The sequence below is a fragment of the Artemia sp. Qi Xiang Cuo genome, chromosome 7 (assembly GCF_049724085.1).
Source record: "Artemia sp. Qi Xiang Cuo chromosome 7, ASM4972408v1, whole genome shotgun sequence".
NCBI lineage: Eukaryota > Metazoa > Arthropoda > Branchiopoda > Anostraca > Artemiidae > Artemia > Artemia sp. Qi Xiang Cuo.
Genome location: NC_142800.1, coordinates 16,121,447 through 16,145,808, shown reverse-complemented (window position 1 = coordinate 16,145,808; position 24,362 = coordinate 16,121,447). Strand labels below are relative to the sequence as shown.

The window sequence follows — 24,362 nt, the reverse complement described above, 5'->3', positions numbered from 1 at the left end:
AAAGACAGCTATGCAGAGCCTTTGTTAATATATAGCAGAAACCATAAGGAAATGGTTTTTATTGGCCTTATACAGATCGGTTTAAATTGGTTAAATATAAAGACAGTTATACAGAGCCTTTGTTAATTTATAGCAGAAATCGCAAGGAAGTGGTTTTTATTGGCTTTATACAGATCGGTTTAAGGTGGTTAAATATAAAGACAGTTATGCAGAGCCTTTGTTAATTTATAGCAGAAATCGCAAGGAAGTGGTTTTTATTGGCTTTATACAGATAGGTTTAAGGTGGTTAAATATAATGACAGTTATGCAGAGCCTTTGTTAATATATAGCAGAAATCACAAGGAAGTGGTTTTTATTGGCTTTATACATATCGGTTTAAGGTGGTTAAATATAAAGACAGTTATGCAGAGCCTTTGTTAATTTATAACAGAAATCACAAGGAAGTGGTTTTTATTGGCTTTATACAGATCGGTTTAAGGTGGTTAAATATAAAAAATAATCATTCAGAGCTCTTTTCAAGGCAAAATGGAACTCCCAAAGGAAGTGTTATTCGACCTTCGCTCTTCTGCATAATGGTTACTAATTGGCAAATGATATTTTCAGGGGATAAAAGTTCGTTGGCCAATATTTACCTCTTCTATTCCTGGGTACACATCAGCGATCTAAAATAGGATTTCTTATAATGTTAAACAAGCTGTAAATATTAATATTAGACATGCAACATCAATTTTTCAAGAATTCTAGTTTAGACCAAAATCTCCCATTCCCGTTCACTCAAAATTTAAAAATCACTCATTTATAACATGCTTACCTTCTTTGTTATTTTTCTTTATCAAACTATTGTTCCATTTTGGAGTGTTCAAGAAACGGAATTGGGAATAATAGCAAGAGAAGATGAACTGCCGTTCCATTATTTATTCAAAAACTTGAAATTCAAACTTTAGATAAAAGAATCGAGGACTTGTGACTCTCATCTTGAGTCTTGGGATTCTTTGGACATGGAGTCTTTAGACTTGTGATTCTGATTTGGAGTCTTGTGATTCTTTGGACATGGAGTCTTTGGACTTGTGATTCTGATTTGGAGTCTTGTGATTCTTTGGACATGGAGTCTTTGACTTGTAATTCTGATTTGGAATGAGATTCTGATTCTACTCGGTACTTCATCTTCTCGAAGAAAAGAAGAATCCATACCCAACCAATGCGATGTACTCAACCGTAGACTTACACGTTTCAGGTTACACAGGGAGAAGTTACAAACTTATTATCATAAACATATAAATTTTAGAATAAATTGGGAGAAGATAAAAATTGGGAGATAGAAAAACAATATTCTCCTTTTTAAAAAGTTGTTTTGGAGAAGTTATCTTACTATTACCTCAAAAATTAATTACGAACTTTATAATAATCTTATATATTGTAATTAACAATTTATTAAGCATCTTTAAATGCTTAGTAGTTCCACTTGTTACGTTCCTTGCTGTTCTACCTGACCACTGAGAATTGCTCTTCTAATTTTTCTGTAAAATTAACTGATGGATTTTTTTAATTGATTGATTGAAATTCATTGACTGACTATGTTCCCAAATCTATCCTAAAGCTCACTCAAAATTAGTTTTTATTTTAATTTTCAACAGTATATAAAACAATAATCAGCACTTAAAATCCTTAGCTTCTACATATATAAGGCACAGAAATGCTCCATTTTAAACATAAGGACACTTTGCTTATAGCACCACTAGAAATACTATTTCTAACACAAGGACCTGATTAATGATACATTACAAAATTCCGAACAAGCAAACAAATATAAATTTTCTTCTCTGCTAAGTCTTCTTTAATCATGAACCAGAATCGCGTACAGATATGACGCAATGGGACAGAGGAGGGGGGGCCCGGGTCCCGCCTCCACCAAATCCTAAAATTTTCTCTCTTTACATATTCTAATTATTGTATATACTCCCCCCCCACTCCCAAAAAATCCTACGTACATATATGGCCAGGGACGTTCTGTAAGTAGTTTACATGGTTATCAAAACCTAAATGAAAGTATATGATTCTCGTATTAAGGCTATATATCTTATAGCTGCGATTCCGTTTGGAGTTCTACAGACAAAACACCCATTCTCTTTTGTCTACAGACAAAAGACAAAATTCGAATTCGTATCGGCGAAGAAAACACCCATTCCATCTAACGTTACTCAGAAGATCCCAAAGTCAACTTAAAAAACCTAAATAAAACCTTTCCCGAGTTAATTTTTATTTTTATATTCTTTTTTTTTTATTTGGAAGCGCAGAGCATGGAAAACAATAACAGGGGAACTCAAGTTTGTCTCAGAAAAAGAAAGAATGTTGCTACCTGTCGTTACCACGTAAAATCACAAAGTTAATAACAAAAACTAAATATAATATATTGCCAAGTTTATCTCTTCCTTTACTATATAAGTCTATTGGGCAGAAGATACAAGCATTGCTTCTACAAAAAAGGCAGAGATCAATTGTTTTTGGTTTTTCTATCAAAATTGTATCTATATTAAAACTTTTTTTTTTACGCAAAAACTTTTCCCAACAATCCAAAACATATGCTATCTAATACCTTTTTTCTCCTCAGACAAGGTTACTCAAACAAATCAAAACATTGCTCTCCTGATTGTGAGACATACGGCCTTTTGAATTACCGCTAGCGAATTACCAATTTATCAAAACCTAATTACGAATTGTGAGACATAAAGCCTTTTGAATTATCGCAACAGAATTACCAATTTACCAAAACCGAATTACCAATTGTGATATATACGGTATTTTGAATTACCGCAACCGAATTACCAATTTACCAAAACCAAATTACCAATTGTGAGACATACGGCCTTTTGAATTACCGTAACCGAATAACCAAAAATATCATCAAGTAGTTAATAACTAATAATATGCAATAGCAATACAAATAATGCTCTACAGACCGCTGGTGGGCAAAGAATACGAAACTAATAGGAAATAAAATTCAAATTTGTCTCATTGAGAAAAGCAACCAACACTATCTACCGTTGCTCACCTAAGTTACAAAGTAGATTATAAAACCAACATAAAACTTTTGTCCTGTTTATTATTTTCTATCCCTTCCTTTACTTTTGTACTCCGTTGAGCCCAAAATAAAAGAACTACTTCCGTCAATTTTTTTTTTTTTTTGAAATTTTTGTCCCTTAGTAATACTCATTTCAATAGCAGCGTAGAGTAATGAACGTTTTTTCTTGAAGAAATTACTTTTTTAAATGAAATATGCAGGCAACGACTGCAATATGCAGTCTTCCAAGACGAGTCAAACGAAGTAAGAAGACGATTTTATTAGGAAGATATTAGCAAAAGGCATATATTTTCTGGTTTGTTTTTAGAATCTCAAAAATATTTGCAAATATTGTTAAATCACCACTAATAATCTACTAAAGAAAGTTTGAACTGACCATTTGATAGACTATTCTATTTTTTGTGAACTCCACTTTGTGGAAATAAGTGACGCTTGATACAAAATGAGTTGTATATTTTTGAAAACAGGTTCATGTTCCTGTCTTTACGGGAAGGTAAAGAACTGTTTAATGTCTGAAACTAACATAAATTACCTGAACATTAAGATTAAACACAGAAACACAGATAAATACACAGAAACAAACTAGACTAAATATAACAGGCTCATAACAAAACAGCCATGAAAAAAAGAAAAAAAGCTATAACCCTTTCAAAATATATTAAAACACAAAAAGTAAATATTTAAACACTAAAAAATGAAAGTAAACACAAACAGTGAATAAGCCCCATTCCAATTCAACCTCATTGCCGAAAGCACCTATATTATATTCACCAGGAAAATCTCGCAAACATTTTACATGTCAAATGGTCAAGTGTCAAATGATTAGATCTGCAAAATCTATCCTCAGTGCCGTCGATGTCGCACAGACGAAACATCTCCGAAGAATCGAAAGACTTCACTGGACTGACTTCGTTAGCAACCAGACTCTCCTGTCACGTACCGCTCAAACTCGCTTCTCGATGCAGCTCGCCCAGCATACTGTTTGGTGGTACGGCCACCTCCTTCGCATGCCACGCGACGCCCCAGCACGGGTCGCATTCGACTTCGACCCCACCCTACACGGATGGAAGCGACTCAGAGGACGCCCACCCACTAGGTGGTCAGACAAATTCGATGAATTCCTCATCCAATCCCACATCCCGGTGGAAAAAGCTGCGAGCCTGGAAAGCGATAGGTCAACCTGGAGGCGCCTAGTCTCATCGTTCTCTACGCCGAACCCTCAGCAGGAGCCTTAAGTCAAGTAAGTCAAGTCAAATGGTTAAAAAGTTTAATTCGAAAGCATTCACCAGGACTTTAACCTAATTGAATTACAATTGAGTTTGGTGCAACGTTGGTGTAACGATTGAGTCGGGAAACCCCAATTTATACTACAAAAAAATACATGAAGATTAAAAAATGCACAAAAAATAAGCGGAGCAACTTCTCCGAATGTCTAAGGGCAAAATAAAGCTTTTAATACTTCTCAGTTCTGAATAACTATTTGCTAAAACCCAACAGTTAGCCTTTTGAACATTATTCATTTTTGTCGCATCAAATACTATATTTAATATTTTTGTTATTATTTTATGGATTTTACAAATGATTTTTTTTATATGGAGGAAAAACAACTAAACCTAACACACGAAGCAATCGTGTCAACAACAAATTACGTGTAAACTGGGATTCCGACACCACAACTTTTTTACCAAGTTTTTTTTTACCAATTTTCTAACACTTGAAATCGTGAAACGGAATGGTTGGAACATCATTGAATTTCGAATAAGATTTTTGGACTCGTTCCAAGACCCGAATCCTGCGTCTGTACACCGCCTAAGCAGATTTGAAGACTAGACTTTAAACCCACATTACGTGAACAAAATGACTTAAGAAATAAATCTTAAAAAAAGACAATTACAGTCAATTCCATTTTCATACATCTTGGGTATATAACCGAAAGTGGCCAAAGAAAAAGATGATGAACTAGCAGAGAAAAACAGCTCATAGCTATTTTCTGTTATCAAAAGCACCGAAGTCTCGCATTTTGCAGAAAATAAGGAAAACTAATTTGTCCACGAGTATTAAGTTTGGACATTTTTAGAGACTTTTGATGCATAAAGTCTTAATTGAAGAAAATTTTGTTTAAATGCAACATAAACTGATATTAAAGCAAATGCAATATTAATAAAGCACATAATTGTCTTGGATTTAAGGGTTTATAGTTTCAAAAAGTTGTACTTTCCTTGACCGATTTGGAAACGGCTAGAAAATAGATCTCTTAAAAAAAACAACAAAAAAACGCCAAGGTTTCGATGAAAATAAAAAGATATATTTTCATATTAATCACTTTGTCAAATTAACTACCTGACGACAGCAACATTGATGTGGGAGAGCAATATATTTTTTACCTCCTATCCAATTCTTACTGACTAATCAAAGCCCTTAATAAACTATAAGCACTAAATAAATTATTTAAACCTATCTCCAAGAGTTGTTCTCCACGATTAGAAGCCTAAAATTCTAACAATGAAGTTACACTTTAACCCATCAATCCAAAAATTCTTCTAACAGAAGAAGGATAAAAAATACTGCACTTTATCCTGTACATTCTTCCAGCATGGAAATAAAACTATTTTGATTTTATAAATGCAATTTTATCGACAATTGGTGTCTAGTGATATAATGTCTTTGGCTTTAATGAACAACTCAAAACTTTGAATTCACTAAAGCTGCGTCTTAATTGGTGTAGTACTAGTTGGTGTAACTGGTGTAATTAATATAGTGTTAGTTAGTTTAACTGGTGTAGTTAGTGTAGTGCTAGTTAGTTTAACTGGTGTAATTAGTGTAGTGCTAGTTGGTGTAATCAGTGTAGTGTTAGTAGGTGCTTAGTAGGTGTAATCAGTGTAGTGTTAGTAGGTTCTTAATTGGTGTAATTAGTGTAGGCCATGCAGGGGAATAACAGTATAAATAGTCATCAACTTATAGGTGATATCGTGAATAGAGCAAATAGCAGTAATAAGACTTAATTAGAACTCTGTTCTATTTTATCCATGTTATAACTGATGTAATACCTGGTTACAGGTTCCGAATGGCTTTTCTAATCAGCTAATATCTACCAATAAGAAACCAGTAAAGAAGAGATAAAGCAAGGTCTCTTCTAACAGCCTTAAACGTAAGTTAGCACAAGACAAAATCTACGATCCACATTTTGTGCATAAGCTTCCTAAGGTTTAGCCAACCCTTATGACCCTTAATAAACCAATAATACACCTTATTATACCAATTGTCTTTTTAAGACCGGGCTTAAAAACACAATTTTAAGCGTCTTTCAGATCAACGATAAGGTAAGTTAAGACAAGTTAAGTTAACGTAAGTTAAGTCTTAATAAGTCTTAGTTGAGTCTTATCTTAACGTAAGTTAAGACAAGGCAAAATCTACAATCCACATTTTGTGCATAAGTTTCCTAAGGTTTAGCCAACCCTTATGACCCTTATTACACCAATTAAATTTATAATACACCTCATTACATTAATGATGCACCAATAATACACCTTATTACACCTTTTTAAGACAGGGCCTAAAAACACAATTTTAAGCGTCTCTTAGATTAACGATAAGGCAAGTTTCAATAAATAAATTAATGGTATTTCTAATTTTTACGTATATCCTTGCACAACACAAATTCACCTAACCAGTAAATGCAAACATACACAAAAAAAAGTTGTCATGATAAACCCGTCCGTTTAGATATACCTGTCATTCGAAATGTGATTCAGTGACTCACTTAATCAATTAACTAATAAATAGATACTTAAGCAAGAATTGATCGCCAGAGTCCCATCAACCTTCGCCTATATGGACCTCTATATACAGTTAACACCTCTATGGAAATTCACACATACACAAAAACTTGTCAAGATGAGTTAAAATTAGGTCAATTCTCCTTGAAATCAAACTATTAATATTTAAAGTGAGAAAAGAAAAGAAACATAAAAAAAAACTAAAAAAGAGAAAAACGGTTCACGGTTTTTGATTTGCACTATCAGCATCATCTTTGGTAGCTGTATCCAAATAGCTTGTGACCAAATCCAAACAAGTCTTAATCTCTTCAAATTCTGAAATAAAATCATCAAGCCTAAAAAAGAAAAAGAAGTTAAACATTAGATGCAGCACTAAGGCAGCTAGTTGAAAGAAGGCAATATATGGGGAAGAGCCGCGGAGGACATTGTTCCCCAGGATTTATCGATTAGAATGTGTGATAAAAATTTACCATCGTAGGTATTTTAAGTTTACTAGCAACTAAGAAGACTATCTACAATAAATTAAAAATCAATTAATCAAAGCTGATCCGATAAAAGCACATGGATCTATTAAAAAAAGTAAAAAAAAAGGACGAGAACTTGGCACTCGACTTTAGAGTCCCTAACGGTAGTGCAAACCCACGTTTCTTAGCCCTTCAACCAAGAATTGCAATGGGGGTTGGGGGCCTACCATCCTTTGCTATCGCACAAATTTCCTGTTTACCTCTCCAAATTTCTGCAGGTCCCGTTTGAAGCTGAATGGACTCTGGTTAAGCTTGAAAAGTCACACCACTGACCCCCGTCCCAAACACAAGTGGCGACACCAGGACTTTAGCCCTGTCTTGAGGGACATAGGAATACAGGTCTAGCACATCAAATACTCAGCTTGCCCAGCTGAGCCTACTCAGCTTTTTTGGCCCATGCAATGATTTACAAGTGTGCAGGAACAAACATGTACATGTGTGCAGGAACAAAGATGTAGAAGTGTGCAGGAACAGAGCAGTTTTTACTGACATAAAATCTAGGTTATTGTCAGACTTAGGGAAAAAAGTAATTCTCTATTACTTTTCTTCCCGGATTTGATCACGTGAAATGCATCTTGCCCTTTCTTATTTTTACTAACATAATAACAAATTGCAATAAATTTAATAGACAGAAAATGTTAGCATTAAATGGGCAACTATTCAATTTTTCAACCTCAGTAATTGAGCCTCTACCCTAGGTAGCAGAACAATGTGGGCTTGACTTCCACCCGTGGCAAGTTTTTATAGCAAGATGCTGACAATTATATTTCTATCAATTACTTATTTTATTTTTATTCTGGTCCTCATCTATGACTGAATGTTCTCCCATTTTTATTTTAAATTTAAATATAGTCAATGCATTTTCACTGCAACAATGAAATTGTAAATTAAGGATACAGAAAAACCGCCCTTACTTTTTGTAGAGCAGAATAGCCTTATTTCCACAGTCTTTGTCTTAGAATTTGCCTAATTGCTATTGGAGAATTCTTCCTTGAATTCTTAATGTTACAAAAAAAAAATTACATTTAATACGCTATGTAGTTAGGATACAAAAAAAACTTAATGGTAGCACACAAAAAGCAAAATCCAGCTACTTAACCTAACATTATTAAACTAAAAGAAACAAAATTACGGGACATCACTTTTTGTTTATACTTATTAACTGGCTAACAAAAGAGCCTATGGAACAACTGGCACAGGAAAAAAAAAAAAAAAAAAAAAAAAAAAAAAAAAAAGTTCCGCATGCCAGAGAAAAAATAGTCTGCACGGGCCCTCAAATATCCAAGGCCCCAAAAAACCCTCCGCCAACAAAACTTGTCCTCAAATTTTCAAACGGATTTTCGAGCCATGGGACGAATCAAGGTACATTTACCAAACGACACATAAAGTTCTTTATTTAGGTTTGTTAGCTTTTAATTTAGTTTAAGTTACTTTTAAATTACGAGTCGTTACCTTTAAATGAAGCCTATTGACTGCTCCACTATGAGATGTAATCGCTTGGCTTTAGGCCAAAAAAAGAGAAGAAAAATGCATACTTTATTGCGAGCATCTAAAAAGAATCTGGCGGTAAAAGTATCTACCTTTGGTAGAGACTGTTACCCGTTCAATAGCATCTTTAGCATTACATCATAGTTTTCGCAAAAATTTTAAAGCCCTTTGTTACGGACACCAATCCTATAAAGCGGATTCTACTCCTAAATGCCACGCTTTAGCGACACGGCATAAGAACTAATTCACAAACGGAAGCAGTTATGGGAAACATAGTTGTGAGTAGCATAGTTGTATTGGCATAACTATATGTTACTGGCATAGCTATAACACGGTTATTTTGGAATTTCGAAGAACTACTATTGGAAACCAATTATTCTTTTAATTCTCAATAGTAAAGGGTTATTCAACCTACAGTTAAGGAATTATTGGGGGAGACAAGAAAAATCGACGGTGCCACGCAAAAGCAATCCAGAAACTGAAGTAAACGACACTAAGGATTTATACTTCCATTGTCCACCCGCTCTTGAATATGTTTGTACAGTTTGGCATCCTGGCATCTACCGTGAAGAATCAGGAAAAAATTGAATAAAAAAAGCCCTAGGAATAATTTTCAAAGAACCTAAGGTTCTAAACTCGCTCCTTCTAAACAAAGACAGGTTGGAAATACTTGAGCAGAGGAGAGCTATGTTGTACCTCCTTTTTGCAAAAAAAATGCAATAGCGAATCCTCACACAAAAAACGTTTCCCACAAAAGACACTCCCCAAACAGATATCAACCGCCTCGGATTGTTTCTGAACCCATTCCTATCTTGTCCCCCATTCATTGCTTTATCCCCAGATAGAAAAAAGTTTGCCCCTTCATTACAGATAAAATAAACCGCTACTTTTCCTTTTTAATTTTGTACTGGTAATACCCAAGTTTTATGTTCGTTCGTTTGTCTTGTTCCCTCTCCCTTTTATATGTTACTTTATCAGCCTTTTTCAGTATATATATTACTTCATTCTTTTAAAGTTTTATCAGTTTTTATCTTTTTAACTTGCTGACATTTTGCAGTTTAAAAATTTTGACTAAGGAATGACTTGTCATTCTGATATTATTGTTTTGGCACTGACTGCACATTTTTTAGTTGTTGTGTTTTTCTTATGATTTTTTTTTTGCTAGTATTGTTTTTTATGACTCCAAAATTTAAATTCGGCCTTCGGGGCTTTTGAATTTTTTAAAATAGATATATTATCTCTAATACTATTACATAAAAAATTACAGATAAAAGAAAAAATTAGAGCAATTCACCTTTCTTTTATATTTAAAAGTTGATTCCTCTCCCAGATGCCACGCTTTAACGCCATGGTGCAACAATTAACCAGCATTCGGAAACAGTGTCGCCGTACATAGTTGTGAGTGGCATTCTCCCAAATAGGAGTCGCCCTTACATAGTTGAAGGCAATAAGACAATAGCGAACTGCAGCTTGCCATTGCTGGCTATCCGTTAGGGTGCGTCCATGATCATGAATGGCTTTCTGAAAATATGAATAACTAGAGGTAGGGAAGCAGATACAAGAGTCGATAAGGAAAACCAGGAAGGACAAAATTAACTGTTCCCTCCTCCCCCCCCCCAAAAAAAAAATTCCAGTTACTGAATGGCAAAAAAAAAACTACAATCCTCCAACGAGCCGTTCACAATAATATTTTGCTAATTCTGAAATCCCTACAATGCAAAGATTACAACAAGAAAAGTGCAATTTCATTTTTTTTTTGTTTTGAACTTCGGAGGAAGGGGAAGGGTCCTTCAGACTAATATTAGGGTAATTTTATACACAAAAATACTTTGCAGTAACTGTATGTTTTGACCTGCTAAGACCTCTTTAGCAGGGGTCTTCCCCTTATCCTCAGTAACAGAACCAAATCCAACGAACGGTGACGCACAATACAAGCAAAATTAATATTCAGAATTGATTTTCAATTGGCCGGTTTCATCTGTTTCTATAAAAAAAAAACTTCTACTATTTAAGGCCTTCACCTTCAAATTTGAGTTTCTGAAGAAAATAAATATTGAAATCATATGATCAAACAATTCGTGGTAACAAACTGTAAGTAAGGAACGACCCAGCTCAATAGCAACCGAAACTCTAAAAAACGATATTTTGATACCAATAGATACACCAAAAGAATCAGATTTTTATGTTGATTGCAAATATATAAGTTTCATCATGTTTAGTATCAAAATACCCATCAAAAGTTAGGTACCTGAGAAAACTAGCCTTATTTTCGAAAAAAGGAGGAAGAAAAGTCATAGAATCTTAGAACCAAAAAGTCATAGAACCAAAAAGTCATAGAATCTTACTGGAAATCACACAATCAGATTCAGCGTATCAGAGAACCCTACTATAGAGGTTTCAAGCTCCTATCTGCAAAAATGTGGAATTTTGTATTTTTTGCCAGAAGAAAGATCACGGATGCGTATTTATTTATTTTTTTTTTCCAGGGGTGATCGTATTAACCCAGTGGTCCTATAATATCGCGGGAGGGCTCATTCGAACGGAAATTTTTCAGGAAGATTTTTTCTGGTCGGGGGGGGGGGGCGGGGGTTACGTGGGAGGATCTTTCCAGGGAGGAAGTTTTCATGGGGGAAGAGACATTGCTATGACGAGGGCGCCAGATTTCCCAGCATTATTTAAAAAACGATCAAAAAAAAAAATTCAACTGAAAGTAAGGAGCAACATCAAAACATAAAACGAACAGAAATTATTAAGTATATGATTGGGTTCGCCCCCTGGTCAATACCTCGCTCTTTACGCTTAAACTTTCTTTCATAAGAACTATTTATTCTAATTAGCTGCCTTTGTAATTAAGGGGTCATTTTTAAAGAATTGGAACAAAATTCGAACTTTAGCGTAAAGAGCGAGGTATTGACTAGGGGCGAACCCCCAATATACGTAATAAAAATATATAAATATAGAAGTTCGCTACGTAAGTTAATTCGTAAGTTACGTATATTTATTACTAACAAAAACGTTCGTAAATAAAATTAAACAGCTTTCGAGAAAGCCATTTAACCAAAAAAAAGTAAAGTTAATATGCAAATTTCGTTTTAATTATTCATGTACGGTGAGCCAAAATCAAAACCTACATTAATTCAAAAACTTTCAGAAATTAAATAAAAAAAAACATTAATTTAAAGTAAGGAGTAACATTAGAACTTAAAAAAAGACAGAAATTATTCCGTATATGAAAGGGACTGTCCCCTACTCCACGCCTCGCTCTTTACGCTAAAGTTTGACTCTTTCTCACAACTCTGTTTTTTTTAAACAATAAAAAACTTTACAAAATTTTACTCGAACGACAGGCATTGATGCTAGTAAGCAATCGTTTCCCCCAGAAAAGCTTAGAAATTATCTTTTTTTCATGTTTCAATCGAGCAAAAAAAAATATAATAAAAATGATCTTTCGTTAATTGCAAAATTTACTTCATATCTTCATTAAAAAAAAACAAAAAAAACGAAAAACTCGGTATCATTTTCGGTTTTTCATTGAACAAAATCGAAAAAAAAACAAAACTGACGTCACAGTCAATCTAACGTAATTATTGAAGGGGTTCTGACGTTCTTTTTGAAAGCCCAAGTGATACCCTAATTAAGAAATTAGCCTGTATATTTAGTTAACACGTAATTAATTTCAGTTCGTAATATTCAGAGCTTACTAAGCGAAACAGAGGGGTATATAACCATAATTTACATGAGTTGAGGGGAGGGGGGCTACTTTTTGTCACACCATGGGTTCGGGCAGATGTAGTTTTTTTTTTGCAAATGGTAGTGATTATTTACCGTACTAGCGAAATGGGTAGCACGTTGGACTTGTGTCGGTTAGGGCAGGCATTGAAGTCCTGGTGTTAGTAAGCTCAGCCGGACTCGATCCAGCTCCAAAGGGGCACTCGGAGAAATCTGGAGGAAAAGCGCGGGAATTGTCGGATGATTTACCCCAAACCTCGCATTACACTCCCGGCCGAGGGCAGTGAATCAAGAGATAAGTACCTGCACAATACGGACAATTGGTTAGCATGCCAAAACATTTTTTTTTAGCAATTATTTGGCTGGTAAATTGCCAGCCCCCAAAAAAGTATCTCAGGCCCCATTTATATATGATAGCCTTCTCATAAAAAAAATCCTAAAAAGAGGTGATTGAACAGTAATTAATTTCAGTTCTTAACTTTCAGAATTTACATAGCGGAATAAAGGTGCATATATCAAAAATTTACACGCCTTAGACTTAGCGAAGAATTTTGGGTGACTTGTTGCCTTACCCTGTGTTCACGGGAATACAATTTTTCTCATATGACAATTTCTTTTTTTTTTTTTTTTTTTTTTTTTACCAGAGATTCAGTAATTGCGCTTGTCTACGAAATGAAATGGATGCAATTTCGAAAAGTATCGTCAAAGTTCATTATTTTCCGATTCTGCTAAAAACTGGACATAATTCGATTAAGAATCGAAGTAGATTGTAAGAAATCATTCTTTTTTGTACTCGAAAGCTAATATTGGCTATAAAATAAGCAGCTGGTACATGAGCGCGAATTCATGAGAACATGACCGTATCCAGGGTGATAGGGATTTCGAGCCCCCTCCCCAAAAAAAAGAAAATTTGTCCGATGCCTTAAAAACTTAAAAAAAAATATAAATACATTTTGATGTGTTTCTTAAAGATTTTTATACCCTTCTGAAAAAAAATGGATACGGCCCTGCACGAGAGTAGTGTGGTAATAGGCACTACTGAACTTACATGTAAACTTACATCTGAGGCAATAGGCACTACTGAACTTACATGCAATTACACATGAATTGCGCAAGGAAAACCCATGCCTGAGACATTAGACTTACGCGTGAACATTTTAAAAAGATAATCTGCCTTGGAAACAGTTTGATGTTTTCGGGGAAATTACGTTCCTTGGTGTTGATTGGCATTTGGAAAAAAGGGGTGATTAGTAATAGGATAATTTTTTAACATGAAATCTCCGAATAAAATATTTTTGGAGCATGTATTTAACGATGGAGAAAAAAGTTTAAGGTGATTAGCAATTACGAGCGAGGGTTCCCCACCTGTTCTTAAACATTGCAAAAAAGATAGTAAAATTGCGTATTTAGGAATGGTTTTTTAGGGAAACCTGTCAAACACCCAATTTGCAAATACTTCAATGTGTTGTCAATTTTGGAGGGAAAATCAAAAATACTCAGAATCGAAAATAAATGGGATCTGCCTCAAGGGGAAGGCTCAGAGGCCCTTCGTCCCCCCATTTCTGAGGGCGGGGGGGGTCAATTTTGGAGGGAAAACCAAAAATACTCAGAATCGAAAATAAATGGGATCTGCCTCACGGGCAAGGCTCATCGTCCCTTCGTTCCCCCACACCTGAGGGCAGGGGAGGGGGGGGGTCAATTTTGGAGGTAAAACCCAAAATACACAGAATCGAAAATAATTGTGTTCGGCCTCACGGGGATGGCTATGATGCCCTTCCTGCCCCCTTTTATGAGAGCAGGGGAGGGGGGGGGTGAAATTGTGAGTGACAACAAAAAAAGATACGAGGAAAAACTAAACATGAGAGGCCTCAAGGTCACGGCTCAGAGGGCCATCGGCCACCCATATCTGAGGGCAGGGGAGGGGGGGTCAATTTTGGAGGGAGAACGAAAACTGCTCAGAATCGAAAATAAATGGGATCTGCCTCAAGGGGAAGGCTCAGAGGCCCTTCGTTCCCCCATTTCTGAGAGCAGGGGAGGGGGGGTCAATTTCGGAGGGAAAACCAAAAATGCTCACAATCGAAAATAAACGGGATCTGCCTCAAGGGGAAGGCTCAGAGGCCCTTCGTTCCCCCATTTCTGAGAGCAGGGGAGGGGGGGGGGAGGTCAATTTTGGAGGGAAAACCAAAAATACTCAGAATCGAAAATAAATGGGATCTGCATCAAGGGCAAGGCTCAGAGGCCCCTCCTTCCCCCATTTCTGAGGGCAGGGGAGGGGGTCAATTTTGGAGGTAAAACCAAAAATACTCAGAATATAAAATAAACGAGATCTGCCTCAAGGGGAAGACTCAAAGGCCCATCTTTCCCCCATTTCTGTGGGCAGGGGAGGGAAGGGTCAATTTTGAAGGGAAAAACAAAAATACTCAGAATCGAAAATAAATGGGATATGCATCAAGGGCAATGCTCAGACGCCCTTCGTTCCCCCTTTTCTGAGGGCAGGGGAGGGGGGGGGTCAAGTGTGGAGGTAAAACCAAAAATACTCAGAATCTAAAATAAACGGGATCGGCCTCAATGGGAAGGCTCATAGGCCCTTCCTTCCCCCTTATCTGAGGGCAGGGGAGGGGGGTCAATTTTGGAGGGAAAACCAAAAATACTCAGAATCGAAAATAAACGGGATCTGCCTCAAGGGCAAGGCTCAGAGGTCCCTTCCTTCCCCCATTTCTGAGGGCAGGGGAGGAGGGGTCAATTTTGGAGGGGAAACAAAAATACTCAGAATCGAAGATAATTTCCATCTGTCTTAGTTTTTTTAACGATGCTCCTTATTTCTAGTTGAAAAGGCTTATTTTTTAACTTAATTAGGAATGAAAAGTCAAACTCTAACATAAAGAACAAGATATTTTGGAGGGGGTAGCTAACTTCATATACGGGATAATGTCCATTCGTCTTAGTTTTTAACGATGCTCCTTATTTCTAGTTGAAAATGCTTATTTTTTAATTTAATTGGGACTGAAAAGTCAAAGTCTAACATAAAGAACAAGGTATTTCGGAGGGGGTACCTAACTTCATATACCGGATAATTTCCATTCGTCTTAGTTTTTAACGATGCTCCTTATTTCTAGTTGAAAATGCTTATTTTTTTAATTTAATTGGGAATGAAAAGTCAAAGTGCTAGAATGGTTGAAATCCACTAGCTCAGAAGTGGGGTCTCAGTCCACCAGCCAGAATGGTTGAAATCCACTAGCTCAGAAGTGGGGTCCCAGTCCACCAGCCTGAATGGTGGAAATTCACTAGCTCAGAATTGGGGTCTTAGTCCACCAGCCTGAATGGTGGAAATCCACTAACTCAGTATTGGGGTCTTAGTCCACCAGCCTGAATGGTGGAAATCCACTAGCTCAGTATTGTGGTCTCAGTCCACCAGCCTGAATGGTGGAAATCCACTAGCTCAGTATTGGGGTCTTAGTCCACCAGCCTGAATAGTGGAAATCCACTAGCTCAGTATTGAGGTCTCAGTCCACCAGCCTGAATGGTGGAAATTCACTAGCTCAGAATTGGGGTCTTAGTCAGTGTTCAGATTGGAGTGTTGGGGTCCGACTATCTGGGCTTTATTTGTCAAGACCTGAATGCTAAGCGATGGACATGAGCTCGATTGGGACCCCATTGTGAAAGCGGAAAACAAAAAACATATTGTTGGTATGTGTGTAGAGCATGGCATGGTTACAGCTAGGGGCAATAGTCTAACCGTTGACGGTTTTAGGTATCCGTGAATAAGTTCTAAGGCGAGAGTGGAAGTTGGGACAAATTTTTGGAGGTGCCCACAATTCACTAGCTCAGAGTCTCAGGCAAGTGACCCTAAATTTGAAAAAGTGGAAATTGGCTCAGATTTTCTAAACTGAGCTGAGACAATGAATAGATACTATTGGGAAAGTGATTGGAGACGCTGGGCATCCGTGAACAAGTGCTAAATTGAGAGAAGAGTCTCCGGCAGGTGACCCAAAAATTAAAAAAAAAACACAGAGACGACAGACACAAAGAGACGAATCACACACAGAGAGGACAAACACACAGAAACGACACATAGAGACGACACATACACAGAGACGATACACACACACAGAGTCAACACACACACAGAGATGAGACGCACACACACAAATGACAAAAATACATAGAGACGACACATACACAGACACGTCAAACACACACAGATACGAAACACACATAAAGACCACACACACATAGAGACAACACACACACACACAGACAAAATCCACACAGAGACAACACACACACACACACAGAGACAACACACACAAAGTGACAATTTACACGTAGAGACGATACACACACAGAGACGACACACACACAGAGACGACACACATAGAGAGACGACACACACACAGAGACGACACACTCAAAGTGACGACTTGCACATAGAGACGACACACACACAGAGACGACAAACACACAGAGACGACAGACACAAAGAGACGAATCACACACAGAGAGGACAAACACACAGAAATGACACATGCACAGAGACGATACACACACACAGAGTCAACACACACAGAGAGACGAGACACACACACACAGAACGGACAAAACACACATAGAGACGACACATACAAAGAGACGTCACAAACACACAGATACGAAACACACATAGAGACGACACACACATAGAGACAACACACACACACACAGAGACAACATCCACACAGAGACGACATACACACACACAGAGACGACACACTCAAAGTGACGACTTACACATAGAGACGACACACACAGAGAGACGACAAACACACAGACGACACACATAGAGAGACGACACACACACACAGAGACGACTTACACATAGAGACGACACACACACACAGAGACGACACACATAGAGAGACAACACGCACACAGTGGGGGGCTTAAAAAGGCAAAAATGGGTGAACTACATGAGTTTATCTGCCTTAACTTGAGAGTAGTTTTTTAGAAATGCGTCGGTGATAATTAAAAAATCGGATGCTAAACTCAGACAAACAAAAGGATTGTAACAACTGATTGGCTCGTATATTTTGCATGATATTTCTAGCCAATTAAGATGAAGCAATGTCGGAGTGTAGGATTGACATCACCAGGCAAGGAGGAGGGAAATTTTTTGTTGGTGGGGGGGCTTAAAACGGCAAAAATGGGTGAACTACATGAGTTTATAAGACGGTTCGTGAAAATCCCAAGGTTTTTTCTGATTTTTTTGGACAATACCCATACTCCTATTGATGAGGACTGATGGTTTTAATTCAATATTTTTTTCATGAAAACAAACTATTTTTTTAACAAATTTTTTTTTTTACTTCGAAATTATTCAACTTTTTGTTAGAGTTCTAGTTTAGTTTAGTTTTAGTTAAGAGTTTAGAGTTTTACCTTAGAGTATTAGCTTAGAGTTTTTGTTAGAGTTCTAGTTTATTTTAATTTTATTTAAGAGTTTGGTGTTTTATCTTTGAGTTTCAGTTAGAGTTTTAGTTTATGTTAGTTTTAGTTATGAGTTTGGAGTTTTACCTTATAGTCTAAGCTTAGAGTTTTATATTGAGTTCTAGTTTAGTTTTGTTTTAGTTAAGAGTTTAGAGTTTTAGCTTAGAGTCATATCTTAGAGTTTTAGTTAGAGTTCTAGTTTAGTTTAGTTAAGAGTGTAGAGTTTAACGTTAGACTCTCATCTTACAGTATTACTAAGAGTTCTAGTTGAGTTTGTTTTTATTTAATAGTTTAGAGTTTTTACATTAGATTCATAGCTAATAGTTTTTGTTTAATGTCTATTTTAGTTTATTTTTAGTTAAAAGTTTAAAGTTTTAGCTTGGAGTCATAACTTTCAGTTTTTGTGAGAGTTGAAGTTTATTCATGATATTTCTAAATTCGATTCCGATGAAGAATGTTTGTAAAGTCGTTTTGATATTACCCGGAACGTTTAAGGGTAATTTTGTTTCGCGTAGGACTTAAAAAGGCAAAATTGGTTGAATTAAATGAGTTTACAAGAAGGCTCGTGAAAATCACAACTTTTTTTATGATTTTTTGGACAATACCCATACTCCTATTGATGAGGACTGATGGTTCTAATTCAATGTTTTTTTCATGAAAACAAACTAATTTTTTAACAAATTTTTTTTGGACTTCGAAATTATTCAACTTTTTGTTAGAGTTCTAGTTTAGTTTAGTTTTAGTTAAGAGTTTGTGTTTTACCTTAGAGTCTTAGCTTAGAGTTTTTGTTAGAGTTCTAGTTTAGTTTAGTTTTAGTTAAGAGTTTGATGTTTTAATGTTGAGTTTAAGTTAGAGTTCTAGTTTAGTTTTAGTTAAGAGTTTGGTGTTTTACCTTAGAGTCTTAGATTAGAGTTTTAGTTAGAGTTCTAGTTTAGTTTAGTTTTAGTTAAGAGTTTAGAGTTTTAGCTTAGAGTCTTAGCTTAGAGTTTTAGTTAGAGTTCTAGTTTAGTTTAGTTTTAGTTAACAGTTTAGAGTTTTAGCTTAGAGTTTTTCTTAGAGTTCTAGTTTAGTTTAGTTTTTGTTAAGAGTTTAGAATTTTTAGCTTATAGTCTTAGATTATAATTTTTTTTAAATTTCTAGTTTATTTTAGTTGTAGTTAAGAGTTTAAAGTTTTAGCTTAGAGTCTTAGCTTAGAGTTTTTGTTAGAGTTGAAGTTTAGTTATGATATTTCTAAAGTCAATTAAGATGAAGAAATGTCGGAGTGTAGGTTTGACATCACCAAGCACATGCGAGGGAAATTTTCGTTGGTGGGGGGCTTAAAAAGGCAAAAAATTGGTGAACTACATGAGTTTATAAGACGGTTCGTGAAAATCCCAATGTGTTTTCTGATTTTTTGGACAATACCCATACTCTTAAGATGAAGAAATGTCGGAGTGTAGGTTTGACATCACCAAGCACGTGCGAGGAGAATTTTTGTTGGTGGGGGGCTTAAAAAGGCTAAAAATAGGTGAACTACATGAGTTTATAAGACGGTTCGTGAAAATCCCAAGGTTTTTTCTGATTTTTTGGACAATACCCATGCTCCTATTGATGAGGACTGATGGTTCTAATTCAATATTTTTTTCATGAAAACACACTTTTTTTTTTTAGTTAGAGTTCTAGTTTAGTTTAGTTTTAGTTAAGAGTTTAGAGTTTTAGCTTAGAGTCTTAGCTTAGAGTTTTTGTTAGAGTTCTAGATTAGTTAAGTTTTAGTAAAGAGTTTAGAATTTTTAGATTAGAGTATTATCTTATAGTTTTTGTTGAAGTTCTAGTTTATTTTTAGTTAAGAGTTTAAATTTTTAGCTTAGAGTCTTAGCTTAGAGTTTTTGTTAGAGTTGAAGTTTAGTTATGATATTTCTAAGGTCAATTAAGATGAAAAAATGTCGGAGTGTAGGTTTGACATCACCAAGCACGTGCGAGTGAAATTTTTTGTTGGTGGGGGGCTTAAAAAGGCAAAAATGGGTGAACTACATGAGTTTATAAGACGATTCGTGAAAATTCCAAGTTTTTTTCTGATTTTTTGGACAATACCCATACTCCTATTGATGAGGACTGATTGTTCTAATTCAATATTGTTTTCATGTAAACAAACTGTTTTTTTAACAATTTTTTTTTTGGATTTAGAAATTATTCAACTGTTTTTCATAGTTATAGTTTAGTTTAGTTTTTTCTAAGAGTTTGGAGTTTTACATTATACTCTTATATTAGATTGTTAGTTAGATATCTAGTTCATTTTAGTTTTATTTAAGATTTATAAGTTTTTAATCTTTTTTTAATATATAGTTATTTTTTATTTTAGTTTTTTTTAATAATTTTTTTTTTTAAATTATAGTCTTAGCTTAGAGTTTTTTTTAGAGTTCTAGTTTAGTTTAGTTTTAGTTAAGAGTTTAGAGTTTTAGCTTAGAGTCTTAGCTTAGAGTTTTTGTTAGAGTTCTAGTTTAGTTTTAGTTAAGAGTTTAGAATTTTACCTTAGAGTCTTAGCTTAGAGTTTTTGTTAGAGTTCTAGTTTAGTTTGGTTTTAGTTAATAGTTTTTAGAATTTTTAGGTTAGAGTATTACATTATAGTTTTTGTTGAAGTTCTAGTTTAGTTTAGTTTTAGTTAAGAGTTTAAAGTTTTAGCAGAGTCTTAGCTTAGAGTTTTTGTTAGAGTTGAAGTTTAGTTATGATATTTGTAAAGTCAATTAAGATGAAGAAATGTCGGAGTGTAGGTTTGACATCACCCGGCACGTGCGAGGGAAATTTTTTGTTGGTGGAGGGCTTAAAAAGGCAAAAATGGGTGAACTACATGAGTTTATAAGACGATTCATGAAAATCCCAAGTTGTTTTCTGATTTTTTAGACAATATCCATACTCCTATTGATGAGGACTGATGGTTCTAATTCAAAATTTTTTTCATGAAAACAAACTGTTTTTTTAACAAATTTTTTTTTGGACTTCGAAATTATTCAACTTTTTGTTAGAGTTCTAGTTTAGTTTAGTTTTAGTTAAGAGTTTGATGTTTTACTGTTGAGTTTCAGTTAGAGTTCTAGTTTAGTTTAGTTTTAGTTAAGAGTTTGGTGTTTTACCTTAGTCTTAGCTTAGAGTTTTAGTTAGAGTTCTAACTGTTACGTGCGCGAGGTTACGTGCGCGCACGTAACCTCATCTAAATTAACCTTAAAAAATGAAATAAAGCTATGTCGACTTTGCATATTTTATTCAACATATCCGACAATTGATGCAGAAAAAGCATAGTTTGTTACTTACTTACTTAAAAAATTTTTTTCAAAATTTCTTGAATTAAATTTCTGTATTGTGCATCCAAATGGGGAATTCAAGAAAAAAAATTAGACGGGGTTACGTGCGCGCACGTAACACCGTCAAAATGTTTGTTTTTTTTCATAATTTCCTGAATTAAATTTCTATAAGCTATAAGCTAAAACTCTAAACTCTTAACTATTACTAAACTAAACTTCAACTCTAACATAAACTCTAAGATAAAACTTTAAACTCTTAACTAAAACTAAACTAAACTAGAACTTCAACGAAAACTCTAAGCTAAGACTCTACGCTACAAATTCTATAATCTTTACTAAAACTAAAATAAACTATAACACTAACAAAAACTTGAATAATTTCGAAATCAAAAAAAAATAATTTGTTAAAAAAGTATTTGTTTTCATGAAAAAAATCTTGAATTAGAACCATCAGTCCTCATCAATAGGAGTATGGGTATTGTCCCAAAAATCAGAAAAAACCTTGGGATTTTCACGAACCGTCTTATAAACTCATGCAGTTCACCCATTTTTGTTTTTTTAAGCCCCCCATCAACAAAAAATTTCCCTCGCACGTGCCTGGTGATGTCAAACCTACACTCCGACATTTCTTCATCTTAATTGACTTTAGAAATATCATAACTAAACTTCAACTCTAACATAAACTCAAAGTTAAGACTCGAAACTAAAACTTTAAGCTCTTAACTAAAACTAAACTGAACTAAAAATTCAACAAAAACTCTAAGCTAAGACTCTAAGTTAAAAATTCTAAACTCTTAACTAAAACTAAACTAAACTAGAACTCTAACAAAAACTCTAAGCTAAGACTCTAAGCTAAAACTCTAAACTCTTAACTAAAACTAAACTAGAACTCTAACTAAAAAAAAAAGTCTGTTTTCATGAAAAAAATTTTGAATTAGAACCATCAGTCCTCATCAATAGGAGTATGGGTATTGTCCAAATATCAGAAAAAACCTTGGGATTTTCACGAACCGTCTTATAAACTCATGTAGTTCACCCATTTTTTGCCTTTTTAAGCCCCCCACCAACAAAAATTTCCCTCGCACGTGCTTGGTGATGTCAAACCTACACTCCGACATTTCTTCATCGTAATTGACTTTAGAAATATCATAACTAAACTTTAACTCTAACAAAACTCTAAGATAAGACTCTAAGCTAAAACTTTAAACTCTTAACTAAAACTAAACTAGAACTTCAACAAAAATTCCAAGCTAAGACTCTAAGGTAAAACTCTTAACTAAAACTAAACTAGAACTCTAACTAAAAAAAAAAATAGTGTGTTTTCATTGAAAAAATATTGAATTAGAACCATCAGTCCTCATCAATAGGAGTATGGGTATTGTCCAAAAAATCAGAAAAAACCTTGGGATTATCACGAACCGTCTTATAAACTCATGTAGTTCACCCATTTTTAGCCTTTTTAAGCCCCCCACCAACGAAAATTTCCCTCGCACGTGCTTGGTGATGTGAAACCGACACTCCGACATTTCTTCATCTTAATTGACTTTAGAAATATCATAACTAAACTTCAACTCTAACAAAAACTCTAAGCTAACACTCTAAGCTAAAACTTTAAGCTCTTAACTAAAACTAAACTAAACTAAAACTTCAACAAAAACTCTAGGCTAAGACTCTGATCAAAAAATTCTAAACTCTTAACTAAAACTAAACTAAACTAGAACTCTTACAAAAACTCCAAGTTAAAACTCTAAGCTAAAACTCTAAACTCTTAACTTAAACTAAAATAAACTAGAACTCTAACAAAAACTCTAAGATAAGACTCTAAGCTAAAATTCTAAACTCTTAACTAAAACTAAACTAAACTAGAACTCTAAGTAAAACTATAAGCTAAGACTCTAAGGTAAAACACCAAACTCTTAACTAAAACTAAACTAGAACTCTAACTGAAACTCAACAGTAAAACATCAAACTCTTAACTAAAACTAAACTAAACTAGAACTCTAACAAAAACTCTAAGCTAAAACTCTAAGGTAAAACTCTAAACTCTTAACTAAAACTAAACTAAACTAGAACTCTAACAAAAAGTTGAATAATTTCGAAGTCCAAAAAAAAAATTTGTTAAAAAAATAGTTTCTTTTCACGAAAAAAATATTGAATTAGAACCATCAGTCCTCATCAATAGGAGTATGGGTATTGTCCAAAAAATCAGAAAAAACCTTGGGATTTTCATGAACCGTCTTATAAACTCATGTAGTTCACCCATTTTTGCCTTTTTAAGCCCCCCACCAACAAAAAATTTCCCTCACACGTGCCTGGTCATGCCAAACCTACACTCCGACATTTCTTCATCTTAATTGACTTTAGAAATATCGTAACTAAACTTCAACTCTAACAAAAACTCTAAGCTAAGACTCTAAGCTAAAACTTTCAACTCTTAACTAAAACTAAATTAAACTAGAACTTCAACAAAACTCTAAGCTAAGACTAAGCTAAAAATTCTAAACTCTTAACTAAAACTAAACTAAACTAGAACTCTAACAAAAACTCTAAGCTAAGACTCTAAGCTAAAACTCTAAACTCTTAACTAAAACTAAACTAAACTAGAACTCTAACAAAAACTCTAAGCTAAGACTCTAAGCTAAAACTCTAAACTCTTAACTAAAACTAAACTAAACTAGAACTCTAACTAAATCTCTAAGCTAAGACTCTAAGTTAAAACACCAAACTCTTAACGAAAACTAAACTAGAACTCTAAACTGAAACTCAAATTTAAAACATAAAACTCTTAACTAAAACTAAACTAAACTAGAACTCTAACAAAAACTCTAAGCTAAGACTCTAAGGTAAAACTCTAAACTCTTAACTAAAACTAAACTAGAACTCTAACAAAAAGTTGAATAATTTCGAAGTCAAAAAAAAAATTGTTAAAAAAATAGTTTGTTTTCATGAAAAAAAATATTGAATTAGAACCATCAGTCCTCATCAATAGGAGTATGGGTATTGTCCAAAAAATCAGAAAACCTTGGGATTTTCA

At 34.7% G+C, this 24,362-nt stretch overlaps 1 protein-coding gene across 2 annotated transcripts in view; it reads right to left on the bottom strand.

Annotated features, from left to right (window-relative positions):
• Window positions 1-1,603: 1,603 nt before the first annotated feature.
• The window catches only part of LOC148950003 (uncharacterized), a 58,792-nt gene continuing 36,033 nt past the window's right edge, over window positions 1,604-24,362 (bottom strand). For both annotated transcript variants that reach the window (XM_089092061.1, XM_089092062.1), the window contains exons 7-8: window positions 10,162-10,388; window positions 1,604-7,190 (exon numbers count right to left, since the gene is read on the bottom strand). In XM_089092061.1, the coding sequence (XP_088948187.1) occupies window positions 7,076-7,190; window positions 10,162-10,388 (342 nt within the window). In that variant the 3' untranslated portion in view covers window positions 1,604-7,075. The remainder of the gene's footprint in view (window positions 7,191-10,161; window positions 10,389-24,362) is intronic.